Source organism: Biomphalaria glabrata, chromosome 6 (assembly GCF_947242115.1).
Source record: "Biomphalaria glabrata chromosome 6, xgBioGlab47.1, whole genome shotgun sequence".
NCBI lineage: Eukaryota > Metazoa > Mollusca > Gastropoda > Planorbidae > Biomphalaria > Biomphalaria glabrata.
In genome coordinates, this window is record NC_074716.1 from 39,697,791 (window position 1) to 39,722,172 (window position 24,382).

At 36.6% G+C, this 24,382-nt stretch overlaps 1 protein-coding gene across 1 annotated transcript in view; it reads right to left on the bottom strand.

Annotated features, from left to right (window-relative positions):
- LOC106056440 (pyrokinin-1 receptor-like) overlaps positions 1 to 24,382 on the bottom strand; it is a 231,321-nt gene that overhangs the window by 143,888 nt on the left and 63,051 nt on the right. The window contains exon 2 of the mRNA XM_056032859.1: positions 21,952 to 22,640. Within this exon, the coding sequence (XP_055888834.1) occupies positions 21,952 to 22,282 (331 nt within the window). The 5' untranslated portion in view covers positions 22,283 to 22,640. The remainder of the gene's footprint in view (positions 1 to 21,951; positions 22,641 to 24,382) is intronic.

The window sequence follows — 24,382 nt, forward strand, 5'->3', positions numbered from 1 at the left end:
TATCCGCAGAAATAAGAGAGTGATCTTTCCTTTACTTCTTCTTCTCATTTAAACTGTAGAGGGAAGAAGAGAATTATAAATATAGATATTTTTGTGTGTGGGTCATTGTACAGTATACATGTTTTTATCATATTATTTTGGTCAAGTTTACATAGTTTATTTATGTGTAAATCGTTATTTCAAAGACGTAGCGGCCTAGTAGATAAAAGGTGAAAGGAAGACAAAGGAGAAAGGGCAATAACTGCAGTGTTTTATTTCAAATTGTATCATGACCAAATGTGAATTAATTCTCTCTATATTTAAAAAAAAGAAGTGATTATTTATATATAAAAGAAGTGATTATTTATATATAAAAGAAGTGATTATTTATATATAAATCTTTTACGTTTTGTTCCTTCCTGTTCACATAAAATAAAGAAAAGCTTCTAAATTAGTGCAACTCTAGGCTGTAGGCTAGGTTCCCGGTCACTTCATCCCCGGTCACTTCATCCCCGGTCACTTCATCCTCGGTCATTTCATCCCCTGGTCATTTCATCCCCTGGTCACTTCATCCCCCGGTCACCTCATCCCCCGGTCATTTCATCCCCAATTAAATATTTTATTTATAAATATGATTATGTAGAATGCTTTCTTTTTTACATTTTATGACATATTACTAATGCGTTTATAGTGTTTCCTCTTCCACTTTGTATTCTTAATGAGAAATCTAATATTATATGGTAAATCTGGATGTGTACTTATCTAAAGCGTAATGATTAAAGGCCAAGGTGTAGTGCAAGTAGTGGGAATCTTTTGATAGATAGAAGTGCGATTAGAATAATTATGACCGTGCCGCTGATAACTTATCATCAAAGGCCAATGTGTGGTGCAAGTAGTGGAAATCTTTTGAGAGATAGAAGTGCGATTACAATAATTATGACCGTGCCGCTGATAACTTATAATCAAAGGTCAAGCTGTGGTGAAAGTACGACCATGTTTCACTTTATTTGATTTTTCAATCGCTCTTTCTTGAAAATGGGCGAGTCATTTTTAGCCTTGTAATAAGGTTTTATTTTTTTCTAATAAAGGCGGTCTTCCTTATAAACATTAAAGTTACAAATTGTGTTATAGGACTTTATTTCTATCGATATTTCATTTCTACATGTATATGTAAGTATGTATTTTGTTTATTGATATTCACTTTAGATAGCGAAACTGGTGGGGGGCCTCTAGTTCTGAGAACATACCCGTCATGATGAGGTTCCTATATCCTTAAAATTAATTGTTTGAGTGCTTATTGGAAATAATCTTGCATGTATATTTAGGGTGTGATTCTCTCTTTCTCTCTCTCTGTCATTTAAATAAAAAAGGAATACATTAAATATTGCTTATTTAATGCTTTTTAAAATTACAATTTGTTAGATAAAATTATCAGATGATGAAAATATCAGGGGATGAAGTGACCGGGGGATGAAGTGACCAGGGGATGAAATGACCGGGGGATGAAGTGACCAGGGGATGAAATGACCGGGGGATGAAGTGACCGGGGGATGAAGTGACCAGGGGATGAAATGACCAGGGGATGAAATGACCGGGGATGAAGTGACCGGGGATGAAGTGACCGGGGATGAAGTGACCGGTCACCGTAGGCTAAATACATGTATAGATATCCAGATCGAATGTAACGAATTTTAACTGAGCCTAGAAATATAGGTGCATAATATCCATTGACGAGGATAGAATAATTGAAGTAATTAGATAGTAAAGACTTGATATTATTTAACAGAATTCTGGGTCTTTGTTTAATTTGTAAGCATATCCTTATTAATTTCATTTAACACTGCGTATTTTTGACCACCCCGCGTTAAAAAAAAACCTTTACCGCGATTCCGCAAACATCTAATGTATATTAACACAAAGTTTAATCCAGATTGGACAAACTGTATTGATTGCTTACATAACAAACTGACCCTTTGCGATACGCCCTTCGACAGTTTTACAATATATTTATATAACATTATTTTATTCTACATGATCTTGGCGACGGACACGTGTCCTACTGACGGTCCCGTTCTGTTCACAAAGTATGTCTGTCTGAATCCAGTTCCAGCCAAACTAGTGTAACATTAATTTGACCGTTCAGCGTGCACAGCTTTGACTCCTTTGTCATCGGGAAACATGATTTAAAAAAATGATGATCTTGTTTTGGGACTTCAAGAGCTAAAGTGTAAATTAAAAAAAGACAAAAATGAATAAATAATGTCTAAAAGAAGAATACAAAAAAAAAGAAAGCTGTCATATCAGGGAGTTTTATGCTAACAAGGTTTATTAATGTCATATACCTCCTGCCTGCCCCCCCCCCCTCCATCTCCTACAGTGTCTCCCCACAGATTGACGTCACCTAATCACTGCGATGTGGCACGAAGAAATGGAAAAAACCAAGTTGGAAAGATTGGGGTTTAAAGCACTTTAGAGTAATTGAGATTCTCAAACTGTAGTAGAACAAAACTGGAACCAAATATACACTGAATAGAGACATTATAGAAAATGTAATAGATTTTGAACGAGTTTTAAAACTTAAATAATAATTGCTATACAAATAGCAGTGCGTTTACAAGAATGTAATCTTCAGATCAAGTAGAATGCTGGAGTTGTTTGACTAGGACGTCCCAGGAAATGTTTAGTTCCAATGGGCTTCGTGCAAATTGTAGCTGGCTATAAACCACCATCGTAAGCTGTTGGCCACAAGACATAACCAAAAAGATTGACATCATCTGTCCACAAGGCTTGACATCATCTAGACATAAAGCTGAGCATCATCTGGACACAAGACATGACAACACCTTACCAAAAAGCTTAACATTATCTGGTCACAAAACTGGACATCATCTGGCCACAAAGCTTGGCATTATTTTGTCACAAAGCTTGACATCCTCTGGCCACAAAACTGGACATCATCTGGCCACAAAGCTTCACATCATCTGGCCACAAACCTGGGCATCATCTGGCCATAAAGTTTAACATCATCTGGCCATAAAGCTGGGCATTATATGGCCACTAGACAGGACATCATCTGGCCACAAAGCTGGGCATTATCTGGCCACAAAGCTTGGCATTATTTTGTCACAAAGCTTCACATCATCTGGCCACAAAGCTGGGCATCATCTGGCCATAAAGTTTAACATCATCTGGCCACAAAGCTGGGCATTATATGGCCACTAGATAGGACATCATCTGGCCACAAAGCTGGGCATCATCTGGCCACAAAGCTTGGCATAATTTTGTCACAAAGCTTGACATCATCTGGCCACAAATCTGGGCATTATATGGCCACTAGACAGGACATCATCTGGCCACAAAGCTGGGCATCATCTAGCCACAAAGCTTGACATCATCAGGCTCCACAACTAGAGATGATCTAACTAAAAGAGCCTGGAATAATCTGGCCATTACTATTTAAAATTATTTTCGTCCTCGTGACTATGAAGAAGCGGTCGTTTGACATTTTGTTTGTACAAATAAATAAAAAAAAAACAGACGAAACAACAACAATGATATAGTGATGTAAAAGCTGAGGCGATAGCACGTAGAACGTTGTCAGAATCATTGATGAATCCAACTAGTGTCGTGAAATAAACACTTTAAGATCATTCACAAAATATCGAAATCAACTTTTTTTTTCTAAGGCGAGCGATGTGCACGTCGGAAACTTGTTTACCGCTCACTTCTGACACCTTCATTTTTGTTCTACTTTAAATTATTTTTATGTTATTGGTCTTATTTTAAGTTTCTTTTTTATTATTTACTAATCCTTTATTCATCTTGCTAATTTTTTCATTGGGTCAAAAAAAAAATCTGGATGAAAACGGCTATAGCAATTTTCCTAAAAAATTGATACATGATGTATATCTTTTAGCAAAGAATTACTAGGTAATTGGCCAGACTATTAAAACTCTAATTTGACTGTTATAATTTTTCAAAGTATATTATGGTCAAATATTAAAATTTGGTCTTGATAATGTTTAAAAGACTTTTCAGCGAGAGTTTCCAAAATTTTAAATCTTCTAATGTTGGCCTTTCCTATTTTTTTCCTTGTAATATTTTTTATCTCAGTCAGTCTAGACAAGAAAGAGGCAACTCTTTGTGGACAATAGTTACACTCAGTGTGTAATAGTTGCACTCAACGAGTGAAAGACTAACCAACTTTAGGCCGACATCTGCCGGACGGAGTAAGAAAAATTAAAATTAGTAAATGCTCACTTCTTGACGGGCTTAAGGAAATTATATATCGTGTTTTCGGTGTATTATTAAACTATACATATCATTGATGGATGGTAAGCAATAGGTTGACCGGACTGTTTAAGGGGTGAAATGTTACACGAATACACTTCCGGTTATTTTTTCGTACAGCTAGCAGACGTCATCTTACTTCCACTGGTATAAAGGAGCGTACTTTGGTAGCCATGTCGATAGGAGGCTCAGTGGCTAAGTGGTAAAGCGCTTGGCTTTCGATTCGGGAGTCCCGGTTTAGAATCCAGATGAAGACTTGGATTTTTAACCCAGCTCTAATAGGTACCGTTAGATCTTCTAAGAGCTGAGCCGAAGGCTCTTCGAGCTCTAAGTTTGAAAAAAAAACTGTTTGAGCGTCAAACAGTAAAAAAAAAACCTGTGTGAACACACAGTTCTGTCTGGAAGAGACCCAAGTCAATGTCTATGTAAAGCATTGCTATTTCCAATGCATCTGGCCCCCGACGCATGGGCTAGACATGGCCGAAGGCCGAGTGCACCGGGAACCTCCGCCATTTTCCTATGTTGTACCAAGCTAACCGTGGAGGACTCGCCATTAGTGTTAACGGTCCCTTGAGGAACTGCGCATGGATTATCGACAGGGTCGTGAGGGCTCTCTTTGAACTCCGCTCCGTGCAATGGGTAAACTCTCGCCTCCCCCAAGGGAGTTTTATTTCGCCATTCATTTAGCCTAACAACTTTCTCTAATGGTCGTTTCTACCCGGGTGCCACGATGAGGCAGAACAGCGTACCCGGGCTAATAGGTACCTGACATTAGTTGGCGAAAAGTAAAGGCTGTTGGCCGTTGTGCTGACCACACGACACCTTCATTAACCGTGGACCATAGAAACAGCTGACCTTGACATCATCAGCCCCATATATCACAAGGTTTGAAAGGGGAACTTTACTTTTTTAAAATTTACAATAGCGCTAGAAAGAAGAAAAAAAAACTTTTAATGAAGACATCAAATTTGTTAGAAACTCGCTAGAGTTACCAGACAATGAAAAGAACATTTTGAAACAACGCGCAGCATGCGTTTCTGTGTGAGGGCAGGCAAACCTTCTAGGTCGATTCCCGGTCTTCCTCGAAAGATATTTATTATTTACTATTGACCTTTCCTTTATCTTCACAATGTGTTGGAAATCTTAGGTCTTAATGTAGGGCCCAATATGACCAACTGCAATTTACCAGGTGTGCCAGATGTAACTCTATGGGAAGTAACAAACAAGTTTTCCAAAAGAAAAAAAAAAGTTATAAATCTAATATAAGAAAAAATATATGATAACTTGAATAACTTTGACTAGACAGAAAACATTAAAACATTTTACCCTCTTTTATGGAGTCGCCCCCCCCCCCGCCCATCTAAACACACGTTATTGTACAATGAAATCATTAGAAATAAATATGAAATGGAGGTAAGACCTTGACCTGATTAATCGTTTTCATTGCACTGCCACCCCCCCCCCTTTTCTTCGACTTATAGAACAGGATATTCCGATATGGCGACAATTGTATGCAATTTCGCTGTTGTTACTTACATGAAGTAGTATATAGTCCTTGAATTAAGTTGGCAGCTGTGTAGTGGGCGTAAAAGTACCTCCCCCCTTACCCCCCCATAGGCTTGTTCGGACAGCACAGATAAAGAGATCCAGTTGTCAGTCTCGTGACAGTCAATCGTTGTCACCAAGTCGATAAAATGTTTTAATTCCTCGGCCGTTGAGAAGGTCAGAGTGGTGGGTTGTAGGGAGTAACTTCTATCTCCAGGTAACAATTACTGATAACATCGAAGTCAGAAGTGAATAGAGGACGGCGAGGAGAATCTCCGTGTTTTTACGAGATTTACAATATTTGAAACAATGTTGAATTGAATGACTTGAACATTGAATATATTTGTTTCACAAACTCTTTACCAATATCTGAGATATAATTTGCTATACGATGCAGCTGTATTTAATTTTTATATAAATAGTTTTTAATGTTTTTGATTTGTTTGGCGAACCTGAGTTCTACACACTAGCGGATCTAAAACTTTGAAGTGGAGGGGGGGGGAATTTTATTCCAAACCCTAACCCTAACGTCCAGTTAACCCTAAGCCTAACGTCCAGTTAACCCTAACCCTAACGTCCAGTTAACCCTAACCCTAACGTCCAGTTAACCCTAACCCTAAGCATAAACGCGCCTACAGCATATATATATATATAATTATGTATTAGAATTAAAAAAAAAAAAAAAAAAAAAGCAGTGTTTCTCAAGCTTCGGCGAAAAAAAAAAGCCATGTTGAGTCCTTTTTCTTGACAGCTAGGGGATCTGGGGGAGCGCTGCAATCTCCCCTAGGCCCCGACGCCAAAAGCGTTTTCTTGCATTCTCCACAGCAGAAACGCATTCTCCTGACATCTACAGTTCATTATTCATCTTATTCAAAAAGGACCTTTTGGAAATGTTTTACTTCAAAAATATTCTAATATGAATTTACAGTCCCTTACTACATTGCAAATACAACCGATTTGTTCCTTGAAAAGATAAGATACCCCACATATTGAGATTAAGGCTTTGCGGATCGCCGCCAAAAAAAAAAATATTCGAAAAAAAAAAACCCTGTTATGTCCTGGATTTTCTCTTCACAGCTAAAGGGTCTTGGGGAGCGTTGCAAGCTCCCCCAGTGGGGATCGGGGCGAAGCCCCGACTCCAAAGGCGTTTTCTTGCATTTTTCACTGCAGAAACGCATTTTCCCGACACCTACAGCTCATAATTCATCGTATTAAAAAGGGACCTTTTGAATAATGTTTTACTACATCCTTTGATCCTTGAAAAGATATGATACAAAACATATTTAGATTAAGACTTTGAAAATCGCTTTGAAAAAAAAATGCATTCGAAAAATAATTATTAATATTTTTTAAAAAAGCTCATTTTTTTAAATAGGCATGTTTGTAACTTTGTTTTGTTACAGAACTATAATTCAAGTCTCTAATCCAAAAATTTAGAAAGTGGGAGGAGAAATTAAGTGAACCAATTAGATTCTACTCAAAATCTTTTTTCATTTTTATGATTTAAGTAGACTTTCTCTCTTTGTGAGCTTTAGTCCCAAAATTTTTTTATACACCGAAAAATATCAGTATTTTTTAAAATTTGTAATTTGTTAATTAACTAAAATACAAAAAGAAAAAGTATTGGTTTGTTCAATGGGCGGAAGGCGATTGCATGTATTGCCCCTGCCACCTGGTACAACCCTTTTTCATTTATATTTACTAATGTTAAAATTTGAGATCAGAGTGTGTGTGCGACATAATATACAAATGGGCTAAAACATCAATATGTACCTTATATTAGATAGAAATTCAACTAATTTTGTTCACAAACAATGATTTCTCCATAAAAATAGGACCGCCCCTCCGTACAGAGGGCTAGGGTGGTGGAATGCAGTAGAAGCAATCACCTCCCCCCTTCACCGAATCGGCTAAGATACCAGAAGTGTAGCGATATAACATAAAAATTATATAGTAATTCAACTAATTTTGTTCACAAACTATAATTTCTAAATAAAAGGAGGACCGCCCCCCCCACTCAAAGGGTTTAGGTTGGAAGGGCAGTAGATGTATTCGCCCCCCCCCACTCAAAGGGTTTAGGTTGGAAGGGCAGTAGATGTATTCGCCCCCCCCCCCACTCCACCCTATCGACTAACAGGGAACGACATAATACAAAGATCGGTTAAAATATTAATAACAAGTTTTAATTGTATAGATATTTAATTAATTCCGTTAACAAGCCGTGATTTCTACTCTAAAGTTTATGGTTGTGGGGGGGGGGGGGGCGGGATTGATGCCATCGCCACATCCCCATCACACCAAATCGGTTAACATACTAGAGAGGGGGGGGGCGAAAAAATCTAAAAAAATATATTGAAATATAAATAATTAGTATATATTATTAACATAACTAATAAATACGTATACAAATTGTGTGATTTCTTTAGTAAAATTCGTCCCCCCCCCTTTCCGACGGGGGGGGGGTCGGCCGAGTGGGGGGGGCGATTGCCCCTACCGCCCCCCCCCTGGATCCGCCAGTGGTTCTACATGTACATTTCTATTCGTGTCTGCATTAAAGCTAAATTTAACAAAGAACAGAGCTATATTTAATTAGATTGTTTTAAAGGTTGTTTTTTTGCCCCCCCCCTCCCCCCAAAAAAAAAAAAAGCTGATAATGGCTCACAAAAAAAAAATTTTCTCGTCACAAAACAGCAGGAAAACAGACGCTCTAACGACATTATAAATTGAGCATGTTTGAACCACGTAACTATTCCATTGTGTGTGTGTGTGTCTGTGTGTTTGTGTGTCCTTCAGATGCGTTCATTAAGTTAATTTGCAGACATTACATTGAAATCGTCTATTTAAAAAAATGTCTAGCCGAAGAAAATGTTTTCACTTTCCTAACATGAAAAACAAAACAAAAAAAAAACCCAGCAAAAACTGAACTAGAAATTAAAATACCAGTCAAGACATTGTAGAGGACGAAGAAAAATTACACCGTTGACGTCATGCTCAAGACGTCTTTCAACTCGTCGACCTCAGGCTCGGCGAACAAGATATTTCTTTGACCTCAACGATATTCCCTAAGACAACAACCAGGTTGCTGTTCTTGGCGCCGCGTGGGCAAAGACTTCTTTAGGGATGCAATTAGGTGAAGGTTGTTATTTCATTTCCGAACATTAAAAAAATGTCAGATTTTGCCCGCCTAATTCTAAGCAAACGAATCATAGATATTAAGTTACATTTATATTACCAATCTAACAGTACACATTCCGGCTTTAAAAAACTGGACTCTCCAATGTTAAATTCTGTACACACCATTCATTATCCACACTTTGGTTGCATGTACACAATACACTTATGCAATGTACAAGCTGAACGTAACAGGCTGACCAACATACAGGGGCGTAGGTAGGAATTTGCCATCATTTGGGGGCCCGGGAGGTTCACCTCTTTGAAGGCCCCAGCATTTTGCGCAATATTTAATATTTAATGTCAACAAAAATTTTCGGACACCCATTTTAGGTCCCCCTCAAGTAAGGGCCGGGAGATTTTCAAATTCCCCTCCCAACCGACACTAGCTACGCTACTGCCACCATCAGGACTTTATGAATTCGGTTTGCGGTATTGCAGGTGATTATGCTTTTGATGAATATTTTATAATGATGTAGATTATGTGTATAGTTATTGGTTTGTATTACATAGCTTCTGATAACCATACATTGTTATGCTATGTCTCGTCTATTAATAAATTAATACAATAATAGATCCCTTTCGAAATTATATCTCCTCCTTCGTGATCGAAGATGAGCACATTCTTATTTTCTATGGACTCGAAGATGACTGCAAAGTCCACTCCTCGTTTCAAACTGCCGGCCACATACTTTCGAAATATGCTTCAGATAAAAAGAATGAAAGTGTAATAGAATTTCACTTTTTTTTCATTATGATAAAAGTATCAAAGCTGACTATTTATCCAAAAGCTACTTTTTTAAAAATATTTTTTGTATTGTTTGTAACTTAATCTAAAAGCTTAATACGTTTTACCTCAAACAAATATAATCATGATTATTGTAACTACTGTTCTTAATTCAGCAAATGATATAGATCGAACAAGTTGAAGAGATTTTAACGATTTTTGAATACAGAGAGAATGTAGAGGATTTTTGGTTTAGCTATCCTTGCATTTGTATAGAAGTATAAGGCTTAGCGCAATATTCTCTTAACGATTTTTGATTTCGCTATCCCAGTATTTGTATAGAAGGATAAGGCTTAGCGCAATATTCTCTTAACGATTTTTGATTTCGCTATCCCAGTATTTATATAGAAGGATAAGGCTTAGCGTAATATTCTCTTAACGATTTTTGATTTCGCTATCCCAGTATTTGTATAGAAGTATAAGGCTTAGCGCAATATTCTCTTAACGATTTTTGATTTCGCTATCCCAGTATTTGTATAGAAGGATAAGGCTTAGCGCAATATTCTCTTAACGATTTTTGATTTCCTATCCCAGTATTTATATAGAAGGATAAGGCTTAGCGTAATATTCTCTTAACGATTTTTGATTTCGCTATCCCAGTATTTGTATAGAAGGATAAGGCTTAGCGTAATATTCTCTTAACGATTTTTGATTTCGCTATCCCAGTATTTGTATAGAAGTATAAGGCTTAGCGTAATATTTTCTTAACGATTTTTGATTTCGCTATCCCAGTATTTGTATAGAAGGATAAGGCTTAGCGTAATATTCTCTTAACGATTTTTGATTTCGCTATCCCAGTATTTGTATAGAAGGATAAGGCTTAGCGTAATATTCTCTTAACGATTTTTGATTTCGCTATCCCAGCATTTGTATAGAAGGATAAGGCTTAGCGCAATAGTCTCGTAACTCAAAATGTGTCACTCTTCAAGTAGGTCACTCTATGCTGAAAAGCAAATCTCATAGTCGTAAATTAGGTCAGCATTACCACCACAAAAGACCAAGGTTAGAATAAGTAAATTTACTCCCTGCCACCATAACTCTGCGTTCTCTAGTCACCGCAAAAGATTGTCTGTACTGAAAAGTCACTTGCCCCATTAGCAGCTTGAATAGATTTGGGTCAACATCTGCTCGCCTGTCAGATTCAGGCCAGGGAGAGAATCTGGGGTATTCGGGAGTCCCTTCTTTTGTTTTGACCTCTAGGGCTGTCTGAATAATTGAATTTTCTTTGGTGACCCCAAAGGTCCGGTGTATTGGAGCAGCAGAGCTATGACTACTGTGAGTGATTCCATTAGATCCTTGCTATACGTAATACACTAGCTATGTGAGATTGGCTCAGACGGTAGCACTAGAAAAGGGAACCACTATAGATTCTGTTTGACATTGATGCTAATTAAGTATTGCTCTTTACAAATCATTTTCTTCTTTGGTTTCTTATTATCTTTGATTTCTTAATATCTTTGATTTCTTATTATCATTGGTTCCTTATTATCTTTGGTTCCTTATTATCATTGGTTCCTTATTATCTTTGATTTCTTATCTTTGATTTCTTATTATCTTTGATTTCTTATTATCATTGGTTTCTTATTATCATTGGTTCCTTATTATCTTTAGTTCCTTATTATCTTTGATTTCTTATTATCTTTGATTTCTTATTATCTTTGATTATTATTTTCATTGGTTTCTTATTATCTTTTATTTCTGAGCTTAAATGTATTCATCAATTTTTCAATCAAATTTATATGGTTAAACATTTCATATTTTTAACTGTCTATTTGTGTGTCTGTCTGGCGAGAAAAATTTGTACACGTTACTTCTCCCACACCCAATCTCGGATCATGCTGAAATTTTGTACAATTATTTCTTTTACCTGACAACACAAGAATCAATTTAAAAATTATCCAATTTGTTAATTAACTATTGGTAATAAATTAATCAAACAAGGGAATGAAATAGTATTTAATTGAAGTGGTGGTATAAGGTGAACTAGGTTTATTGAAAACAAACATAAAATAGAAACAATAGATAACTATAAAATCTTCAATGTTCATAGACTCTTCGCTAGCAGAGTGGTTACCGCGTTGGCTTGAGAAGCCTGAGAAGACTTTAGGCCACAATTTCAAATTCAGGTCGTTCCCTTTTTTAAAAAAAAAATGCATTTAAAAGCGATCACCCAGATATCCCGTTCTTCCTCCTATTTCCAACTGGTCCAGACAATTGATAGGATCATAGCGTATTGAGGACGCTAATAGCATGAAATGGCGCTAAACAAAAACGTTGGTTAAAAAAATACTTCTACTTGCACAGACTCATTATGTTTAGTTGTATTCTATTACAAATGTAATTACATGACTGAGCCAACCTAATTTATACACGTTATTATAAGCTTTGTTGTTGTTTTTTAAGTAGTTTTTTTTTTGTATTTCGCTTGTTTTTTTTTTTATGTTCAAAGTCCAGGTCTAGTTACTCTACCACATTTCAAAGTCCAGGTCTAGTTATTCTACCACATTTCAAAGTCCAGGTCTAGTTATTCTACCACATTTCAAAATACAGGTCTAGTTATTCTACCACATTTCAAAATACAGGTCTAGTTATTCTACCACATTTCAAAATACAGGTCTAGTTATTCTACCACATTTCAAAGTCCAGGTGTTGATGACCTCTCCTAGTTAGAAGTCTTTTAGACATCCTCTCACCAGCGTCAACTGAGCAGTTTTCTGTCTCTGATCAGGGGTTTATTCCCAGACGGAAACTGAAATGGCTCAGACTTAATCAACAAACTGCAGACTGCTCACACTGTCACGTGATTCATTACCTTAGGTATCACGAGCATCGTTGGTGTGGGTGTTTTAATTGGGTGGCAAACGAACAAGTGGAATAAAAATATAATTGTTCACATTTTTTTAAAAGGAAGCTGGCGTCAGCTTTCATTAAAGAACGCATTCCAAACAAAACCTTCAAGCCTCAGGTAGTAGATCTAATGGGGAGTGGGGGAGGGGACTGCGGGCAAATTATTCTTTTGTTTTTAGGGATTTAAACATTTTTTAAAATATATCTATATCTTTTTGTTGTAATATAATTTATAAAGAAAACTAAGTTTTGTTTCAGAAACGCCTTGAGGCGTAAAGTGCGGGCTAAAGCCTCTGCTGTTGAAAGACAGTGGGGAATAAAAAGAAAAACATAGAATGGGTGAGAAAAAAAAATCTAGATCTTTGAAAACGCTCGTGTCAATAAGTTTATCAAGACAGAATTTTCACTCTGAACAAACTCTGTTGATTGATATGCATTTTTACAAAACTTATTTCATCTCACTCTGTCTGTCTGGTAAGAAGTTTCCACACGTTATTTCTCCCTTGGAGCTTCACCAATTATATATGGTACATAACAAAACATGAATCAGTAAAAAAGAATTAACCAAATAGGCAATTAGTTTGTTTGATATCGAATAAATGAACGTTCTCAAGCTAATCCTCAATGTCTCCAACGCGGGAAGATCTTTCTCTACTCTGTTCAAGCAAATGTTTGCTGGAAGTGTGAAACTAATGATTGGAAGTGAATGGGGGGGGGAGGGGGGCATACGAGAAGCAAGCATCATTCTTAGCTCAGGTAAGTCAATTCATTAAGTACTTAAAGAGACCTTACAGTTTTCTCACTTTCTGTACTTCACTCTATCTAAAGCTACTCAGGGATTGTGAGAATGGATAGAGGTACAGAGAAAGAGAGAGAGAGAGAGAAAGTGGGAAAACGAGACAAAAAGGAGTCGCATAGTAAAAGAAAAGAAAGAGAAAGGGAAAGAGACAGAAACAAAGAGAGAAACAGGCTTAACGATAAAGAAAAGGACAGAGAGAAAGTAAGAGAAAGAGACGATCAGAGACAAAGAGGGAAAGACAAAGAGAGTGGCAGAATGAAACGTGCCGGTTTAATCACCAAACAAGCGTGGTCGAGAGGCTAAGTGCGCTTGAACTTGGCTTGGCTTGGCTACCTAGAATGAGGCTCGAGGTTCGACACCCGACTCGTGCAGAGTTGCGTTTACTGAGCGCCTAAAGGCAGCACGGAAAACCAACTCCTAGATATCCCCTCTCCCCCAACGGTCCACAAATGAGATTGGACCAAAGCGCTCTGAGCATGCTATACGCATGAAAGTAGCGCTATATAAAAGCTATAATAAAATAATATGTCAATATGCTAATATGTTATTATAGTATTGAAATATATTGTTTTCCTTAGAATTAAATGAGCACTAAAGACAAAGAGTGAGATTTAAAAGAATGACTACAAGTAATGTAGAAGAAACGTGAAGGAGAGAAAGAATGGAAGAAATACAAAAAAGAAATGGAAAAGGGAAGAAAATATAACAAAAATTGGAGATAAAAATGTCAGCAAATATCAAGAGACTCAGTGAAATGAAGAGATGAATAAAACCCTGTCTAGACCGGAAGTTGCCTCAGGTACCGGCGTGCAGAGCGGAAATTGTACATGATTTGCGCACATTCTGCTGCTATTAGTGTTTGGTAACTGCGACAAAAGCTAAAAACTTTTTTGCGCGGGGAAACTTTCAATCCAAGGACATAATGAATTGGTTGAAGTGCACAAGCAGCTACACGTTTCTTAGAGGCATAGAGAGAAAGAGAGAGAAAGAGAGAGAGAGAGAGAGAGAGAGAGAAGAGATTGGAACAGATAATAGAGAGAGATTGAAGCTAGCCTGACTTTCATTAAGAAATATAGCCTCAATTCTAGATCTTATGGCTCAGTTCGCCCGAGGTACCCAACATCTGACTCTTAGATGAAAATGTCGATGATGTCATCGGTTTTTGTTGCCGATAGTACACGAGTGTTTTGAGTGACAACAACTGCGCGAATCACCTTTGCTCTCCTGAATTGAAAGTTCAGGCTATTTACCGAGAAAATGAAGAACATTCATTCATCCACCTAAAATATACATGCTAAAATTCAGGCTAAAAACAGAAATTAATGTAAAGACCTGCACACACTTCACAGTTCTAACTTACAACTAGTATAAGAGTTACATGATCGATTGATATAAGAAACAACAATTTGATACATAAAACAGTGAATAGAACTGAAGCATTCGAAAAACACTGGCATGCAGAGGTGCAGTAAAGGATGGGAAAGGGGCACGATGCTCCGGGCGCCACCATCAGTAGGGCGCCAACGCATAGAAACGCCAAACGCCAAAAAATATTGTAGATATTTTAGTTTGGTAATACATTCCAAGGTTATTTGTATTATATTATTAAGTACTCCTTATTTATGAGTCCATATCTCTATGTGATGTCATGGAAAATTTGGGGGGGGGGGGCACCAATAAAGTGCCCTTCCCTGTGCGCACACTTGGCTCACCACGCCTCTGCTGCCATGCCGATCCTTTCACTCACTGCTCTCATGTCTCTACTTTCAGACGCTCTCCCAAACCTGGACTACAATTAGACACAAATGTCAGGATAATGTTGTTTATATTAGTGCTTCAAATCAAAGATTCTTATCTTTATATTAACACCATTGTACACCAATAGAACCGTAGTATGGAGTGTGTTTGTGTTTCCACAGAAAGGAAATATTTACAGTTAGTTTTCGAGAGAGAGAAATTAATTTAATGTTAGTGTTAATCTTGTAGAATGATGCAAGATAATCGCCGCAGTCGTAAGCTGTGTTGATAAAATAAGCCAGACTTCAGGGAGCCATTGTGTAAAGACGTGCTTTTATTGTCACTAGTGACTATATATCTATATTATAAAAATTAGTTTTGTTTACAAAGAAGTTATTCAAGTTATTTCGAGTTTTGTAAGTTAAAATACAATACGCTTACAGCGGTTTCGTTGTTTACTGGCTATCTAGTGCTATAAATCAACGACCATCAACAACCCAGAATAAAAGATTTGGGATCTTTTGGGAAAGTGATTTATGGACCCTTGGATAATAAAAGTGTGATTTGTTAATAACATAAAATAGGCTAGACTTTTTGAAAAATAAAAGTGTGATTTGTTAATAACATAAAATAGGCTAGCCTTTTTGAAAAATAAAAGTGTGATTTGTTAATAACATAAAATAGGCTAGACTTTTTGAAAAATAAAAGTGTTATTTGTTAATAACATAAAATAGGCTAGCCTTTTTGAAAAATAAAAGTGTGATTTGTTAATAACATAAAATAGGCTAGACTTTTTGAAAAATAAAAGTGTGATTTGTTAATAACATAAAATAGGCTAGCCTTTTTGAAAAATAAAAGTGTGATTTGTTAATAACATAAAATAGGCTAGACTTTTTGAAAAATAAAAGTGTGATTTGTTAATAACATAAAATAGGCTAGACTTTTTGAAAAATAAAAGTGTGATTTGTTAATAACATAAAATAGGCTAGCCTTTTTGAAAAATAAAAGTGTGATTTGTTAATAACATAAAATAGGCTAGCCTTTTTGAAAAATAAAAGTGTGATTTGTTAATAACATAAAATAGGCTAGACTTTTTGAAAAATAAAAGTGTGATTTGTTAATAACATAAAATAGGCTAGACTTTTTTGAAAAATAAAAGTGTGATTTGTTAATAACATAAAATAGGCTAGCCTTTTTGAAAAATAAAAGTGTGATTTGTTAATAACATAAAATAGGCTAGACTTTTTGAAAAATAAAAGTGTGATTTGTTAATAACATAAAATAGGCTAGACTTTTTGAAAAATAAAAGTGTGATTTGTTAATAACATAAAATAGGCTATACTTTTTGAAAAATAAAAGTGTGATTTGTTAATAACATAAAATAGGCTAGACTTTTTGAAAAATAAAAGTGTGATTTGTTAATAACATAAAATAGGCTAGCCTTTTTGAAAAATAAAAGTGTGATTTGTTAATAACATAAAATAGGCTAACCTTTTTGAAAAATAAAAGTGTGATTTGTTAATAACATAAAATAGGCTAGACTTTTTGAAAAATAAAAGTGTGATTTGTTAATAACATAAAATAGGCTAGACTTTTTGAAAAATAAAAGTGTGATTTGTTAATAACATAAAATAGGCTAGACTTTTTGAAAAATAAAAGTGTGATTTGTTAATAACATAAAATAGGCTAGACTTTTTGAAAAATAAAAGTGTGATTTGTTAATAACATAAAATAGGCTAGCCTTTTTGAAAAATAAAAGTGTGATTTGTTAATAACATAAAATAGGCTAGCCTTTTTGAAAAATAAAAGTGTGATTTGTTAATAACATAAAATAGGCTAGACTTTTTTGAAAAATAAAAGTGTGATTTGTTAATAACATAAAATAGGCTACACTTTTTGAAAAATAAAAGTGTGATTTGTTAATAACATAAAATAGGCTAGACTTTTTGAAAAATAAAAGTGTGATTTGTTAATAACATAAAATAGGCTAGACTTTTTGAAAAATAAAAGTGTGATTTGTTAATAACATAAAATAGGCTAGACTTTTTGAAAAATAAAAGTGTGATTTGTTAATAACATAAAATAGGCTAGACTTTTTGAAAAATAAAAGTGTGATTTGTTAATAACATAAAATAGGCTAGACTTTTTGAAAAATAAAAGTGTGATTTGTTAATAACATAAAATAGGCTAGACTTTTTGAAAAATAAAAGTGTGATTTGTTAATAACATAAAATAGGCTAACCTTTTTGAAAAATAAAAGTGTGATTTGTTAATAACAAAAAATAGGCTAGACTTTTTGAACAATAAAAGTGTGTAGTCTACGAGGTTTGTTTCACATATTGTGGATGTTCATTTAGATGTTAAGATTGACATGCAAGCCCGAAACTCCCACAGGAAGGTGGGGGAAGGCGACGGACAGGGTTCGAACCTGGGACGACAGTCCAAAGCGCAACACCACACGACCAGGCAGCCATTTATGGGGCAAAAAAAATTGCAAGGCCCATTGTAAAATTAGAATTGAAAGCCGGCACAAAATGAAACTTTCATAAAAACATTCAAAGTTTTCGTTTCGGGCTCAAGCTGGTCATTTTAAATGGGTCACTCCTGCAACCACAACCACCTCCTTTCAAATGCCCGCCCCTTACATTCAAATGAGTGGAGACATAATTGAGAGCCTCTAACCAGGATATCACAATAGATAGTGCTTCTCTGTCTATATAGACAGGTGTCCATTTAAAGGGAATAAACTCAATGATATCAGACACATTGAAAAGGAAACCCGATGTCCTGATTCTGTCCTGCTAATGATTGACTTGACCCAAGTTGTCCGCAAATGTCCGCCGTTGTCCCTTAATAATTTGGAGCCTAAATTATGGGCGACACACTGTTTCCGGTCAGAAATACTTCAAGATTTGACTATAAAGTACTAAAACTGATCTAAACATAATATTAATAGTACATTTATTGTAATTTATTTACCGTAAGAAAAAAATGTTTTTTGAGCTGTTTCTGTGTTTTTTTTCTCTTGTCTGAATATCTGTCTGTCTTTCCGAATATCACGTTGAAATTACAAAAAGTAGCAACGCATTTTCCAATTCATTTCAATTCAGGATATGTTGTTGTTTACAATGAAGTATGAATGTTATATTGCATGCCGCACGAAGTTTCATACACAGGTTCCTTTTACCTCTTCAGTGCTTGCTAAGACTCGGTTTTGACAGATTCGCAACCTGACCACTGCCATTCGCGAAATTTGAGATAAAAGTAATAGGTCAGTATGACTCACTATCCGAAATAGCGACGCGTGGATGCAAGGAGTTGCACCATGGATGCACCGGGAGACTCTTGGATATAGAAACAGAATGTCATCTTTTTTGATGGCTACAACTGTCGATTTAGGGAAAAAACATGTATTCACTAGAAAACGTTCTTTTGTAACGATGTCATCGAGATTCAGATCTAAATGGAGAGGTCAGTAGGAGTTAATATACATGCACTTCATGATTACACAGTCAAGTGAACAAGCGATACATGAAGCGACAGAATTAACCTAGATAAAACATTTGTTTTGTAAAGGCAAGAGGGAGAGAGAGCGAATGGGAAAGTGAGAGATTCGGTAAGAGAAGGTGAGATAGTGAACAAAAGAGATAGTGAGAGAGAAAGAGAGATGTAAAAGAGAGAGAGAAAAAGAAATGTGGGACAGAGAGAGAGAGAGAGAGAGAGTGAAGAGAGGGAGAGAAGAGGACAGAGAATAAGAGAGAACGTGAGAGGGTGAAGTAAAATGCCAAAGAGACAGTGAGAGATAACAGTGACAGAGAGAGAGATGGAGAGTGAGAGAGAACACTGCTGAAAGCTTGGGAAATTTAGAAAAGGAGAGTGATAGGGTAAAAACAAAAAATAATGACAGAGATCTTTTAGTTCATAGTTAATACATATTTATACATTAACAACATTACACATCAACAAGAGTTAGCGATTTTAAAGACCAATTTTACGATTTTTATTTTTTTAAAATTGCTATTGTCTTTTTACATCACAACATTTCACCACAAATGTGCAGCTGTACTAAATGTGAAGTATTTAACTGTTTATACTCGTTCCAGAACTGTGTGATTAGCTTACTAGTTCCTATCCTTAAGTGACTGTTGTCAAATTACAGTCAGTCACCATTGACCTGTGATTACACTACTAGTTTCCACAAAAAATACTTGTTCACAGGTGTATTTAAACCCAAATAATGTGAACGTTTAGAAGCAAATGTTGTTTTTTAAGTGTAAATACAGTTTCTGGCATCTATAAAACTCTAGCGGAAGAACTGACTGGAACGTCTCTTTCAGGTCATAATTAGCTTTGAGTTCTGTTCTCTGGAGCTGAATCAGCATCTGCGCTAAATGGTGAGATGATGGTATTGAAAACTGGTTCTTGGCGTCATAAAACTTGCTTTCCACAATTAAAGTATCTAAATAAGTCTAGTACTTTTACCCATTCCAGTAGAAACAATTTCAACCTTTCAGCAAAGGAAAATGACAAAACGTGTTTTCTTTTGTTTGCCTGGAGAAATGGGAAATCTTGGTTTGAAAAGATTTAACATGCACTTACATTTCATATGCAAACAACCCATTTTCAATAGCAATTATGAAAAACATGCAATCTGTCTTGTAGATAAAAAGTATTGGTGTCCCACTTTGTCCCTTTTACAGAACTACTCCTTCCCTTACATTCTGGAGTTTTAAGAAGTGCATTCAAACGTTCATCAAACTGTGTATGTGATCATGTGATCATGTGTCTATATTTCTAAGGACATGTTATTGACAACCAACTCTCATATCTCATTATCTTTTCAAGATGGACAACTCAGATTTGTTTATATTGTGTGTGGAGGTTTTGTCATTCCAAGAGATGAAATATTTGAGTATAAGCGCCCCTGCCTGGGAGATTCTAGCAACTGAATGAGACATTGACTGACAGATTATTTACATGTCATCAAAACTCCTAATACATACAAAAAGTTTTTGAGAAGTATATCATTTTAATATATGGGATAAATTACTTTCCCTATGGAAACAGGACAGACAAAATGTATTCATATATTTGAAGCTAAATTTAATATTCTTATATCCAGTCATTGTTTACTTGAATATTTTTCTGTGGTCATGAAACAATATGCATTCAGAGAAATCCTAACTCTCTGCGCCCAGTTTCTGGAAATAGAGAATTCGTCTCGAACAAAAAGTTTTTAAATCTCCTTCATTTCACTTTCAGTCAGAGTGCTTCAAGGTCACATGTTGTCACAGAGAAGTACATAAAAAGAAGCCTAATTTATTCAGCGCTAATTGTGTGTATGTGTGCGTATGTTTAGCAGTCGAATGCTGTTCATGTTTGCAGCTCTAGTATTAGTGTTATAGCCATTAAGTGGTAATGCTGAGGTGAACAAAAAAATGAATTTCCATTTGTTTTGGACCAAAAATTATCTTATCTTATCTTATAAATGTTTATGCATTTCTCCCCTACCTTTTTTTCCTTCCACCTTTACGTCAGAAGTAGACCTACATGGAAGTGACACTACTGGCTATATCATTAATTTGCGTAGTCCATACATGTCACCATACAGGTCGAGAATTTTTGGTTTCCCAGACCCGTCGAGACGGAGATTAGCCAGTCTGGGGCAGTCAAAAAGAATATGAGACAAGGGTTTCCTCTTCTTCCCCACAGCGGGGAAACCGTGAATCAAAATTTGGCCATAGCCGTGAGAAATATGAACAATGGCATCTCCTGCACTGTGCTATAATAGCTTGCTCAGGCCTGGACAGCCTTCACCACGGGGAAGTGTGGTCAGGGTGCATCCATCCATGGAAACCCCTAGTAGTGAATCGCAAATGACCGGTAGCTAACAAGGCCTCCTTAGGGCTACCTTGGGTAAGCTTTTTTTTTTTTATATCTCACTAGCGTTGGGGTTGAAACAAAAAGGCCGGTAACCCAGTCCAAAACTTGATTGACTTGCTATTTCCTTCTTTTTGTAAAATTTGGGGTGATAAAATCTTTTGTTTCTTTTTTTCTTTTAATTGCTTTCTGTGTTGTTTTTTCAATTCCTACCTTGACCTTACACTCTCGTCTTGTGTGGAAGACAAAAAAGGGTGGAATGAAAAGGTGGCGTGGGTAGAAGTCTGGAAAGTCGCGAAGCTGGCAGCGAAGTTGAGAGAGTGTCGCGCCAATAATGCGGATGTTGTGGTGTCAATCGTCATACTGGCCATTTGTTTTTCATTAACGATTACACCCGAACCCATTCGAACCCATTCCATTTGGTCAGATGCTGTTCGATCCGGTCTGATCAGATTCCAATCGAATAGAATGATAACCCATAGACCATTATCAGTTTCATAATGTAGCAATTGATTTATTTTAAACTTTTTTGTAAATGCCTGTTTTTTTTTTTATCTCTGGATCTTTAAAGTGTGATTTTAATCACATGGCGAGATAATACGAATAAGGGGGTGGGGAGAAGGAGTTTATTGACAGAGAATAAAATAGCACTCGATCACAGTGAAAAAAGTCTTTAGTAAGATTGCTTTGTGTATACTTTATAGATGGATAAGACACAAACATCGCAGAAAATGAGAAAAGAGAGACAAAGATTAGAGAGAAAAAGAGAGATGGACGGAGATTTAAGCATTAGAAACAGAAAGAGAGAAAGGGAGAAAGAGGAGTAAAAAAAACAACAAAGTAGTAAAAGACTGGGGATGGTCATCGAATGGTACTGTGGTAGCTGAGGAGAAAGATGGATGGTGTATTGACTTACCGAAGAGCAAGGTAAAGATGTCTGACATGGCCAGACTGAAGAGATAATAATTAGTGGCAGTTCGCATGTAGGCATTCTTGGCGATGACGACGCAGGTACAGACGTTGCCAACGATGCCCGTGACAAAGACCACGCTGTAGATGACTATCAGCAGCACAACGAACCGCAACTCCTTCCTCTTAGCCCCGAGAATTTCCAGCAGTATCTGCCCTTCGTCGGTGCCCGTGGGGAAAGTCGAGTTGCTGCTCTCCGTTCCGGAGCCGGAACCGTTGACCGATGAATTCGGGTGGACGTCGGGGATGACCAGGATCCCCATGTATTGATCCATCATGTCTTTTAGCCGTCCCTGGAACTCGAGGAAAGTTCACGGTCCGATCTTTGCAGAAAACATCGACGTTGACCTTCCGTACCCATGGCTTGAAGCCTTCATCCCTGACAACACAGGGTGTTATTTCGTCAACAGTAGCAGAGCAAACAGCAAGAGTTTATAACATTGAATGTTGATATGTTTATATCCAAAAAGTAAACGACCAGAGAAATACTGAAATGCAGACGTTACTTTTAAGGTGGCTTCCGAAATATATACATCTCTGAACTCTTGGCAGTCTTAATTGGTCTTTCGCTCAACACAAGCAAGCATCATCTGGTCTGGTCCCGTTAGATTATCTTCGTCTGGTTCCGGGGCATGTCTGGTGAAAATAGAAGCAATTAGCAAACATTTTAGAACGTATTGAAAGGAAGTAAGAAAAAAATACATGAAAGTTTAACTTTTCTCATTAAAATTTCATATTCATCAATATATAAATACATCTTGTGTTCAATTAGTAATCATTAAATTTGAAGTTCATTGAAAAGCAAGTTTGAGCTATTTTTAGTGAGTCCAACAAATTGAGTCCTCATGACTGGTTAATCGAAACGTTGAGCAGGCCCTGTTAAAATGCTTCGTTTTTTTATGTGTTTTATTTTTATTTATTTATTTTTTAGTTTTTGAATCATTTGGAAGGCATATTCCTACAATGTTACTCGTCAAACTTTGTGTTGATCTTCTATGTAAATTGGAAGAACTTTAAAAGAATTGACGACGCTTTTTCTTAAATATCCAACATTTGAATCGCAATCAAAGGGAGATGCATATATTCTATAATAATTCACTGACATACCATTTATGGAATAAAGAGCAACGTGTCTACAGAGACAGACTAATTGTATTGCCTATACAGTTCATAAACTTTATTTTGCAACACATCGATGTCGGTTTCTCATCGACAAATCATTTTGAATTTCTCATGCTGTTATTGATTTGATTTCATGCTATTATTGATTGAGTTGACCTGTAATAAAATAAAATATCGCTTCTACTGGACAGCTAACATCGTCTGCCTGCTGGGCAGGCATTATCATGGCACTACTGTGGTAACGTCCGTTAGGGGAGACGGATAGGCTGACTTTGATAGTACACTGCCTCCATTGTACTTCCACTGCACGCTTTAGAGAACAACCATTATACAGGGACAGGATGAAAGAAGAGTTGCGCTAACCAATCCCATCCGCCGAGCCGCTTCTCACGAAGATTATACGGGTGGTTATGACCCTCTTACGGCTACAGGCGGCACATTACACAGATTATAGGAACAAGATGGAACCCCTTCAGGGTTCGGGCTCCGGACTCAATTGGAATGAGGAACCCAGATGTGGCTCAATGAGTCGTGTGTGAAGCTATCGTATGTAATCTACCAAGTTGATGGGGCATCGTACAAGAGCCATCTCTCCCTGGCCTGTGAGTAAAATCGTTTTGTTGGGTCATATTAAGACGCAAACTCGACCTTTAATGGACACTCACCGAGGATAAGCTCTAGTTTAGACGTTATTGGAACATTTGAAAATTTTCATACATATTGTTGTAACCCTATTGGCGATACAATAGAGTTAACTGTGTATGATCAGCTGACACATGTGACACATGCCAGTAATACAGTTTAGCGTGCTGTATCGATGGACAAGGGACAGTACTGGTATGAACATTGCACTTGAATATGACCCGTGTTATGGTCATGTGATCAGAAGCCTTCGTGGACCAGAGACAGAGTGTGTAAGGCAGTGCAGTTCAAGACAGGACAGCGAGTAGACCGGGACTGTTGGTCGGCCATAAGGTCGGTCCTGGTGCAGTCCTCGAGTGAATCGTATGAATTCAGGAAGAGACAATAGACTACAGAGTTTAGTTCGGCAGTACGGTGATGTACCATGTAACATTTGTAGTAGCTTATTGTTTTTCTACTGGCGTCTAGTATTGGCTGTTATCTATTCATTAAAGTACCACTATATTTTGGAACTTGTTGTCAGGTTCTTGAGTTACATGTATTGTGTGTTGAGCAGTGTTTACAAAAGACCTGATTAAGAGAGAGAGAATCGTACCAATATAAAGACTTAGGAC